Source organism: Morus notabilis, unplaced genomic scaffold, assembly GCF_000414095.1.
Source record: "Morus notabilis unplaced genomic scaffold, ASM41409v2 Scaffold98, whole genome shotgun sequence".
NCBI classification, from domain to species: Eukaryota; Viridiplantae; Streptophyta; class Magnoliopsida; order Rosales; family Moraceae; genus Morus; species Morus notabilis.
In genome coordinates, this window is record NW_010359472.1 from 750,302 (window position 1) to 762,648 (window position 12,347).

General features: G+C 32.7%; 1 protein-coding gene across 1 annotated transcript; it reads right to left on the bottom strand.

The window, feature by feature from the left end:
• Positions 1–1,706: 1,706 nt before the first annotated feature.
• Positions 1,707–5,818, bottom strand: LOC21407376 (60S ribosomal protein L18a-like protein). The gene is made up of 4 exons (XM_010094445.2): positions 5,431–5,818; positions 3,439–3,514; positions 2,915–3,029; positions 1,707–2,027 (listed from the first exon to the last, which is right to left on the bottom strand). Exons 1-4 carry the CDS (start codon positions 5,660–5,662, stop codon positions 1,968–1,970), a joined length of 483 nt encoding a protein of 160 aa, XP_010092747.1. The 5' UTR covers positions 5,663–5,818; the 3' UTR covers positions 1,707–1,967.
• Positions 5,819–12,347: the final 6,529 nt, after the last annotated feature.

Genomic DNA, 12,347 nt, shown 5'->3' on the forward strand with positions numbered 1-12,347 from the left:
ATTGGTGAAATATATCATTATTACCGAATAAACTTAAATCTTTTTTAAAAAGTTCTATTGTTTTAGTATTTGCAATAGCATTATCTAATGTTATAGCCATTACTCTATTCCTTAAACTATATTCATCAATGACAGATAAAATTATATTATATAATAAATCAGCAGTATATGATCCTAGAACATATTTAAAACCTAATATTCTCTTATCGAAATCAAAACCTTTAAAATAATGTCCGGTTACAGCTAAATAATCTTTGTTGGCAACGGCGGACCAAATATCTATCGTTAACCCAATGCAACCACTAGTAGAGTGTAAAAGGTTGATTAACGCTTCCCTTTCTTGTTTATATAATTTTAATGCATCTTTCCTAAGAGTAGTTCTTGAAAAAAATTGTGCATTAGGATTATGTACAATTTTAATATAACGCTGTCAATTCTTTTGTTCGGTAAAACTAAGTGGCTGATCTAATGTGGCTACTAATCGTGTCATTTTCATACGATTGACTTGCGAATCGTATTTCTAAGTGGTTAGACCGTCGGTTTGGCAGTCAAATAATAATTGTGTTTGGCAGAGATCGGGTCCGCCTCCTTACTTTTGAAGACACTTTTCGGAGTGTCTTCTCAAGTGTGTTGTGTCGTGAATAGTGTTACCTTATAATTTATCACCACAATATTTGCATTGAGCTATGTATTTAATGTTATCATTATTGTCGACCTACTCGAATGTGTTGAAGTGCTCCCAAACTGTTGAACTGCGCTTGCATTTCTTCTTGAAACTGGCAACACTTGCACTAGCACTTCTTCTTACCTCTCCTCCACGCCCACCATCATTACGACCACGAGATCCACGACCTCTAGTACATCCACCACGGCTCAGATTTGCAGTTTACTCAGCAACTCTTTCTGGTGTTTGCGATTCCTACGTTTGAAAAACATTAGTAGAAAATTACCCTTCTTCAATGTTGAATTGGGCATCAACGGGAATATCACCACCACAACCGAAGAATCCATTATGAAAAATAAGAGAGATCAAGAGGGCTTTGAAAGAGATTAAGAGAGATCGAGATAGATTTGAGCGAGATTAAGAGAGATTTGAGAGAGATTAAGAGAAGAATTGAGAGAATCTTTTTGAGTTTGTGTTTAAGTGAGTTAAAACTTAAATTTGTATTTAGATAATATTTTAATAAAAACTCAATGGTGATGAAAAATTTTAATAAGGTATATAGGTGAGATTTTATTCATCTTTTCGTTGTCAACGCATAGAAAAAAAATCATCTTAATCATGATTAAAACGAAAAAGTTATAGCATTTTTAAGAATAGAAAAACTACTGTTCATTAATTTGAGTTCGAGTTTCTGGACTTGAGTTGAAGGAGAAACTTGAACTCGAGTTTTAATCCCAAACTCGAGTTCAAACTTAAAAGAACATGAACTTGAATAAAGTTGGAACTCGAGTTGTCTTTTTTTTGAGTTTTTGAGGTTGCCGCCAAGTGCTTAAATTTGGAACCAGCTTCAACCAAAAAAATAAAAGATAAAAAATAAAACAAGAACAACAAGGCCTATGAAAACAAAGTATACGAGATCAAAAAAGAAAAAACTTTAAAAAAGGTTTAGGATCAGCAAATCCTGCCTAAGGTTATGATCTCTTTAAATGTCTAAGTGCTTAGGTTTGGAACCTTCAACCAAAAAAATAAAACAACAACAACAACAATGGTAAGGTTCTCGTTTTCCTCGTAAACTTCACATGCATTATACATATACAACGAGATCAACTCCTAGTATTTTCTGAATAATGGTTTATTGCAGTTTGGAGATTACAGATATAATCAACCGTCTTAGAAAATAACAATCGCTACCGTAAATTCACACAATGAATTATTTAAATGAAGAAACAGACAAACAGTAATACGAAGCTGCAGATATGTAATTGCATCCCCTTTACAAGCTATAAAGTCTTACATTGATAGACTACCAGTCATCAGCTCCCTTCGTCACACCAAGAACAATAGCAATTGTAGCAAGAATAGCCTGAACAAGAAAACAAAAACAAAAAAGAAAAGTGTCGGAATTGTCTGATGCGTATGAAACTATAATCTAAAATTTACGACCACCTTCGTGTCCTAAATTGCCGAAATAAAATTTTAGACACCATTTTACTACTTTTGAAAAGTTCAGGGGAAAAATGCACTAAGAGCCCTATTTTCATTTAAATTCTTTGTGCAACATGATTTTCTACACAAGATGGCAGATGTATTGTGACCTACTTTATAATCCACTTTGGCTGTTCTTTTGAGGGTTTTAACATTGTTGCACCCCATACTTTTTGGCTTTTGGAAATTTCCCCCCAAACTTCTAATCTTGGCAATTTACCCCTTGAACTTTTTAAATTGTTACAATGTGCCCTATTTCCATAGCTTCCAGTTAAATTGGTAATTGAAAGCCCACTTGCGTTTCATGTGAGGATAAAAAATCTCGTGTCCGACTAAAATTTCTAAATCTAATTCAAACCCAAATGCATATGTTCCAAATTCAAATCCCCAATTCGATAAGAAGTTAACAAGATGGGACACATAGCAACAATTTAGAAAGTTTGGAGGGCAAATTGTCAAAAATTAGAAGTTTGGAGGGTAAGTTGCTAACATAACTATTTAGCATCTGTAAAAGGAGCGACATTTGACTTCTTTTTGGGCTGTTACATGTCGGGATTTTAAAGATTTTTTGTTTCTTTTACTTGAGCTAGATTTTTACTTCCTTTCATTTCATTCTGATAAAAATTTCTTCAATGTTTCTTATTGAAAATGAAGGCTAAGTATTTGGCCATATACAAACATCGGAAGCAAAATTATCAAGCAGAAGATACAGAGCAAATTCTTCCACAAGTACAGAACTGTAAAAGGAAGAAAGAAATTACTCACCGCAACTGTGCAAGCAATGTATCCTGGTTTCTCCCGGTAGTCTATCCTTGAACAGAGTAAAATCAAAGCTCCAGCATACCAGGGGACACCAGCAAGAAAGAATCCAATGATAAACCTTCAACAGAGCAGCAGCTTTATTAATAGTAAATAAAACTATCATCTGGGAAGAGTAACATGTAGCAGAATACATGCAGGACAAAAACAACAGAAAGATAGAGATCCAAACACTAGGCTAAAAAAAGAAGATAGAGATCCTGACTCTCAAAGTCCCAACAGCACGGCGTATTTAGATTTTACAATTCATTTGAAATCCACTGCCAGTTGGGCATGAAAAGGTTAAATTTGTATTATATATGTTTTTGACCGAACTTATATCTTGTTATTTCTTCTTATTCATGGGCTACATGACGAGAGAAAGCCCCCTCTCTTCTCAATAAACCAAACTATCCAAAGAAATGACAACTTAAACCGTAAAAATTACTCAAACGTCAAAACATCACACTTGGGTATATAAGGCAACTTACAGGAACCAGCCAATGCCAATACCACAGCAAGGAAGACGGCGCTCTCTCACCGGTCTTCCTTCAGCAACTGCATAGCCTGTTAACAATCAGGATATCGGAGGTTTAAGGAATAGTGATATCACATAATGCATATTGCAATCATCATAGCATTTATACAAAATTTTCCCAATAAAGAGGGGTGGGGGATCCAGAATCCAGTGATGGAGCCAGAAATGTTTGTCTGTAGGGGCTAATAATAAAAGTAAAATTTAATAAAAAACAATTAATGCACTATAATTATCCTGACAGATTTTCATGCCTTTAAAATATTGTATATTAATTTCATTATCAAGGTTATTGAAGATTGAGTTTATAGTTCTTATCTGTATTGGGTTTTTTTGGAGAAAGTGATATCTTTGATCGGGGCTATAAGATTAATTTGGTGGGGGCTAACCGTATACAAATGTAGTATAGCACACGCTTATATATATAAAATTTTTAAAATAAAAAACTTGAGTGGGCGCTTAAGCCCCCACTTGAGCCTTAGTGGCTCTGTCTATGCCAGAATCAATATGGGAATATAATACTCAATTGCCTGCGCTAAAAGTTCATCCTGATTATGACAAACCGACAATATGTTCATTATTAACAATACTGCTTTAAAATGGTAAGGGAACATCATGGTCATATTATTCATTGTTAACAATCAGATCCTAAACATCACATAGAGAGAAATAAAATAAAGGTGCGATAAGTAATCTGAAACAACATGAAGAAGAATAAGCATCAACACAGGGAAACACTGTATAGACGATTCTAAGGATCTTCTTCTTCAGTTTCCTCATCTTTTGGGGATGAAATAAAAGAGAAGTAGCAATGTGCATGGGGTCCTAAACATGAAGAGATGTTTATGCACGTGCAACTTACGAAGAATTCTCATTTTGATGTCTCTCAAGACCTGCTCATCATGCACCAACCCCTGATCAATGTTCTCATTTGTATTTTGCAATATTTTGAAGCCCCCAAAAGTACTTCCAATTTTCACTTTAAAAGTACTTCCAATAATGAAACAACATAGTACACAAACAAGTCAACCCTTAAACAAGAACCCCATTTACTCTAGAGAGAGAGAAGAAATCAGTGAACAAGGAGCTGAGCACCCACTAGACAACGTAAGGATATACAACTGACCAGTTCTCCGAACTACCATAACAAATCGAAACGTAATTGCAATTAACAATGACAATAGAACTTGAAGTTCCTAATTCATTAGTTCACAAAAGAATTACATATTTAGCACTTTCCTATTCACTAATTAATCCTGACAAAGGCCGTATTTGCTACGATACTACGAGAATCACTTTCAGTTTCCCTTTTTCGTTATTTTTGTTTTAAAAAAGTAAGAACAATGGTAGAGAATCTCATAAGCGCCATTTTAAGAAAATCTCCCTTATTTCACTTTTCACTCAACCAAAAAACAAACAAATAAATTTCTGAAACAAACGCAAACTTCATATGCCAATTCCAATTACCACAAGAGAGAGAGAGAGAGAGAGAGTGAAGCGCTTCATTTCATCCGGCTCAAAGGATTTAATAGCTCAGAAACACTCTTTTTATTGTTTTAAAAAAAATCCAATTACCTCAATCCTGAATACTTAGCCTCTAATAAAGAAACTTCCTAATTTAGCAGTTTTTCTCAGCTGCAAATCGCAATCCCAAAAAAAAAAAAAAAGAGTTTTCTTTAGCAATTTCGTATTGACTAATTAATATTAATTTCTTAACAAAAAGCTGTTCCTCTTAGTGCAATCCCAACAAAAGAATAATTCTTATCCAAGTAATTTCCTATTCATTCATTAATCTTAACAAAAGCAATTTCCGCCAATTCCTTTATTTCAAATCTTAATTTCAATTCACCTGAAAAAATCACGAAAACCATGATCCACTCAACAAATCAACCAAATAACAAACGAATCCAGTCAATTCACAAAAATAACAAAAAAAATGTAATAATACCAGGAACAGTTTGATATCCGCGAGCGTAGTAATCAGGATGATGAGCTGAGGGCTCGGCGACTCCCGGCGGCGGCACGGGCTGAGGGAATCCGATCGCCGGCTGGTGATGTGGCGGCCGTGGCGGAGGATAATTGGCGACGCCTTGGAAGGTTCCGTACTGAGGCTGATTATGCTCCTGGTGGTGGTGGTGATCGACAACGATCGCTGGTTTCTTGTCGTTTTCTTCACTCATTTTCTTCTTCTTCGATTCTCTCTCGCTCTCTCTCTCTTCTTTCTCACGGCGACGCCGATCAAAAACTCCGTTGGTGCCGCGAGAAATGATAAAAAGTCAACTGAAAAATTGCCTGAGGACCGAGAAGTGAGTGAGAGACTGCTTTCGATGGAGGTGAAAATCGGCACGTGCCAACGTGATATTTTGCACGTGGGTGTGTGGAAAACCGACAAAGCGACGGATGGAGAGTCTGGGGCCTCTGGGCTTTGTTTCTCTCGTGTGGCCTTGGCTAATCGTGTCCCTACATGTGTTAATTATAGAGAAAAGTCGTCCACCTATCATTATTTCATTTATTTTATGATAAGTTTTGCACCGTTCGCTATTAGATTTTTTAATTTAAGTTAAAATGCGGCTCTATATGAAAATTTTTAAATGTGATTATTTTTTAAAATTTTTTATTGGAACAAAATTTGAATTGATAAAATGAATGAGGCTTTTATAAATTCTTAAAATTTTATCACTTGTATTAACATGTTTACCAAATTTTATTAATTGTGTTAATATGCCTCTTAAAATTAATTTCATTAAAATTTTTAACTGAAATGCTTATAAATGCCCTCTGAATTTTATCACTTGTGTTAATATACCTCCTGAATTTTAAAATGTACCTGTTTTGCCATCAGAATTATTATATGTCTCCAACTTTTCTCCCACTATCTTGATTCTATTAGTTTTTTTTAATAAAAATGTTGATATAACCATTAAATTACTAATTATCTATGATATTGACCATTAAAGTTTGTTAAGTTAATGAGTTTCTTAAGTTTGTGTTGATTTTTTTTAAAAGGTATAATAAAATAAATGACCTGACGTATTTTGATTTAGAAATACTATATATATATATATAAAGCATAACAATGTTTTATATCGAGCACTTCTATCTATGTGAAATATTAAAAAAAACCTAACAAAATTCATTACATTATATAGATTTACTCCTCATTTTTTTTCTTCTTTTTTTCCCCTAATTAACTAATATTTTGAGAATTGGTGCTTAACTAACATTTTTAGAGGAGGGTGTATTCAGTAAACCTCAAATATCATAGATAATTAGTAATTTAAGGTCAGATCAATATTTCTGTTCAAAAAACGGATAGCATCAAGATGAAGGAGAAAAAGTTGGAGACATATCATAGTTCAAGAGAAAAATAGGTACATTTTAAAGTTTAAGGGACATATTGACACAAGTGACAAAGTTTAAAGGGCATTTATAAGCATTTCCGTTAAAAAACTTAACAGAGTTATGCTGCTTTTAGAAATGATTTCGGATGCGGAAGCATGTAATTAGCGGATCGTGTATAACAAAAATTTTCATAAAACTTTAAAATACTCTATAGATTACATTAATTTATGCATGAATAAATTAATCAAATTAATTTGTTTACCAAACGAACAATTGGGTCGAAAACTTGAGTTCTTTGACCATAAACGTTCTTCACTCGAAGCTAGTTTAGAACTCTCGATAAAATCTACAAAGATGTGTGTGTGGGCACACCTGAAACAAAATAATATTAGCAAAATAACACTCAAGTTTTCCACGAACACCAAGACATGCACGACGTGGAATTTGAGAGAAAATTTTTCCCTTCCACACTCTATAAAATTCGGCCACTATAGTGAGGAGAGAGCAAAAATTGTGTGCTATAATTTCTGCAGTCTCTTATTTATAGAGTAGTAGTCAGACTCCTAAAAGAAGTCTAATCTTTATCTCCAATATAAAGCTTGATAATTATCTATCACTTCTAATTTAATTTTTAAAACAAAATCTAATCTTTCCCTTATCCTACACAGCTGGCCACTACAGGAAGATTCCTTCACGTGGTAGGCACATTCTAATTTGATTTTTGAAACAAAATCCACTCTCTCCCTTATCCTATATAGCTGGCCACCACTGGGAGATTTGTTCTTATGGTAGGCGCATACTGCAGGTAAAGAATAGGGTAAAATTCTGCATTTATCTTGCAGTCTAATTTTGACTCAAATTCAAATTTTAATTTAAGTCAAACTCAATTCAATTTGAAATTCAAATTGGACTACTTATAAAATAAGTCAAATAGATAATTTGAGAGCAAGCAACTGATCCTAGAGGGATTCACACTGTGCTGTGCGTTCACACCATGTGAACACATTCGTATGTGTGTTTCAAAATTCAAATTTAAATTTAAATAATCACATTATTTAATTTATAATTAATTCTCATTTTATTATTATTCTTGAGTGTTTTATTTTAGAATTCCATAATTCTAAAATTCTCATTTTACCCTTAATGTCTTGTAGGATTACAAAGACGATGCAGGGACTCATGGACCTATAATTCCAAGATCTACTAAAATAAATAAATAATTAAACTCTTTAATTAACCAATTAATTCTATTAATTCTAAAAGTTACTCCACTATAAACTTAGAATTGCACTCTCGTAATTATAGACATAAATTACTTCTAAACTGTGAAGTGTCCATTTGATATAGTCATTACATATAGATCAATCCTTCATAAATTATTCATAATTAGAGTTAGGTGAAATCCGTTAACCTCTCTAATTACATCTTTATCCTTGAGTACCATTGATTCTCTAATGGACAGTGATTTTAAAACAAATTCATGAATCGGAACTCCTACTAGTCCAAGTACCGAATCAACTATTAAGGGAATTATGTATCTACTTCTTTCTCAAGAATGAATGGATTGTATCTCGTATAATAACATTCTCGACTACTCACTTCATCATGTCTCAAAATTACAAGGAATAAGATTCAGGATCTCGAAATCCGTACCGAGTAAATTAAAAGACATAAATCCACAAATAGGAGTCTATTAATAACTTGGGATTAAGATCATTCTATACATGACCATCAGTAGACTCAATTAGAATTTCTATACTTAACGGAAATTATCAGAAATTCATATTGTGTCTGTGTCCTTATTCCATATAATCTCATTATGCGTAATATACTCATTCAATATCTCATCATATTAACAGTGCAGATAACACCGTTTCATTCTAAATGAGAATGACATGTATTAGTAATATTTTAATTAAAGATTCTGAACTTTAACTAAATTCATTACAAGCCTCGTTTTAATTATTATCCTCTCGCATATAACACTTATATATAATACTTAAGGTCGCATAAATAATCATGGAATTTTCAATGATATTCATAAATTATTCAATAATACATACATATAAATAATGAAATTTCTCTTTTATTATATAAATAATAATATCCTTTATTACATCCCATGCTTTTAGGATATCATTCCCAACAGTCAACACTTGGAAGGTTTGAAGAACTTTGAAGGGTTTGAAGAACTTCAAGTCTCTATAGCAAGAGACTAGAGAAGTTTGAAAGAAGAGAGAGAGTGATCTAAAGAGGATGAAAGTAGTGGTTGGTGATGATGATGGGGATTAAGGGGGCTCAAAGTTTTCAGGTTTTAGATTTATCTATGGTCACCTAGAATGAGAAAGATGAGGGTATTTATAGGTGAAGTTGGTAGGATTTTGGTGGCAGCTTTAGAGGTTCGTACATCGTGCTCTAACGAACACCTGCATAAGTAATCTCGATGGAGCAAAACCATCTGGAACCTTTCGGAAGTTGAAAAGGAGATTGACTGAAAACTGAATGAAGACTTTTGGGAACTTGCTCTAGAGGTATATCAATGACGCTCTGAAAGAAGCATGCATATGCGATCTAAATGGAGCAAAGTCATCAGAAGCCTATAAATCTATTACTTTCTTTCCTTTTATAAATCTATTACCTCCCATAAAGAGAACTTATTTGGGGAGCAGACGAAACGTTTCGCTTTTTCTTTTTTTACTATTGGCCACGCGACTTTTTTCTTTTTTTTTATTACTTTCTTTCTTTTTATAAATCTATTACCTCCCATAAAAGAGAACCTGTTTTTTGGGAACGGATGGAACGTTTCGCTGTTTCTTTCCCAACAATTGGCCAAGCTGCTTTTTTATTCTTCTTTTTTTCTGCTTTCTCTGCTAGAGAAACGGGAGAGGGAGAAAAAGAGAAAGAAAGGTGGTGAGTCCCCCTCCTGAAGAGAGAGAGAGAGAGAGAGAGAGAGTGAGAAAAGGGAGAGAAATAGAGAGGGAGGGGCGTGAGTCCCACATGTGAGAGAAGGGAAGATGTTTTGTACAAAAATTTATTTTGTATCACATGTAGGACCCAAACAAACAACATCAACATCCGCCATCCATCATAACTCATAGTAAGAGAAGCGTAATACTCTAATGGTGAGTCGAAAAAATGTTGTGGTGAGTCGTAATAGTGTTGTGGGAGATTGCATTCTGGGAAATTTCAAGCTTGTTTGGTTCATGGATCAAAACCATGAGATTAGAATCATTTTCGATTTACGTATGTTTTTTGTGAGAGAAAATGCTGTAGAGAACCATGAACCATGATTCGAATCAGAAAACGAATCCTCCAACCAAACGGGCTCTTCTATTGATGCAGGTGCCTGATGGTTTCTTCTTGTATATTTTTGGTCTCATGATACCACATTAAGACTTAAGAAGGTAGGTGAACGACTAATAATATGTATCATAGATGGCATGATGATTTAATTGTTATTGTGGCAATACAAGGATTGAATGAATGTAAATAAATTTCGTAATAATTAGCAAACATCAAATAATGATTTCTCAAACATACAGATAATGGAATATATAACAATACTTAGGCCTATAACAAGTATAATGTGGTGCAACTATTTCTTTTTTTTTTTTTAATTTTGATGATTAAATTGTTCAACGGAATATAATTTGGATTGTTACATTTGCATCCATTTTAGCTTTATTTTGTTTCACAAAGTGTGAAAATAATAATAGACAACATTAGCACATTTCATTATCGTAATCGCGTTGGTTTAGTGCTATGTTTTTTATAAATGTTTTCTGTATTATTATTTTTAATTCACTTTTTTATTTTTATTTTTTCCATTCTATGAACAAAATCACATTAGAAGTTCATTATTTTGACCCAGCAAGTATTGTTTCAATACCTGTAATCTCGCTTGGTGTTCTTATGTGTTGTTATTTGTAAATTGCGTATTAAAACTTTTAACCCTCATTATGGTAAACAAATCACGTTAGCATCTCATTATCTTCGTTATGGATTCTATGTTTGTAATTAATTCATTTCTACTATTATTATTTAAGCACGCGTTAATTTTTTTCATTACGTTACCAAATCACATTAGCACCTCATCACGTTTTATGTTTACTACAACCAAATTTTAGTATTAAATTCACCGTTTCTAATAACAAAAGAAATTACCATAATCTAGTTATGTTATCAGTGTTTCATGGATAATTAAAATTTTGGTGTGCCATCATTAACTATTAACACATTCTCGGTATATAATTAAATTAATGACACTAATTAACTATCATTTGCACAAGTTTCAAATCGGAATCATTGGTCATGTTTGGAGTTGGTTTTGTTTTTATTTTTTACATTTTTCGAGAAAAAAAAATAAAAATGGGAGAGAAACGGTTTTGGACACAATTAAAGATAAAAAAAGAAATGAAAATGATTTTTTAGTTTAGTGTAAAATGAAAGAGAAATAAAAAATGACTTTTAGTCGTTTTTCATTTTTTGTTTCCATTTTCTCCTCTCTCTAGCACAAAGAGAGACATTAATAGATTTTTTTATACTAAAAACAATCTCTTGATAAAATTATCAAACGCATTTTCAAAAATAGTTTGATGTCTAAGATTGAAAATATTTTCATATATATTTTTATACAAAAAATAAAAGGGAGAAAGAGGAAAATAGGCCAAGACTTGAGATAAATTAAAATTAATAGGCCAATAGTTTACATAAGTTAATAAATAGGTCAAATTACTGTTTTTGCCCATAACTTATCTGGTTATGAACCATAACTTGACAAGGTATTGTCCATAACTTATGATTATGAACCATAACTTGACAAGTTTGTCCATAACTTATCTGGTTATGAACTATAACTTGACAAGTTATGGCTTATTAATTTTTATAACTAAAAATTCGCCTATATACTTTCTTAAGCTTTTCATATTGGCCTATTTTTTACTATTTCTCAAAATAAAATCATTTTAAAATGAATTTCAAACGCACTCATTATTTTTCTATTTTTGTAAAGACATTATCCGTATCCTACCCTACGTAAACCCTAATTCCTAACTCCAAACTCTAACCCCCAACCCCCAACCGTCTAGCACAAAATATAAAATAAAATAAAATAAATTAAATTAAATTAAACGTGTACGTTTACTAAACAGGAGGGCATGGACATTGAAATAGTGCATGGTTTACCCTGTAATAATATTTTAAATGTGGGGCCCTGATTTACCTTCCGAAAACCTCCACAATTATTTATTAAATTCTTTTTTGGTACCCCTCAGCCAACCGATAGCCATTCACCAAAAGAATGAATGCACCTCCATGCCCTCATCACACCACAACCGTAAGATATGAATAGTTGAAATTAAAAACAAAACAAAAACAAAACTTAAAAAATTAAGCGTTGAAATTTAATGGGGGACCGGCCCATTCATTTCTTAACTGCGGCACTATAGCCAAAGTCCTTATTAGTATAATCACAATTTTGTTAATTTCAATATTACCACTATATTATATTATATTTATTATATT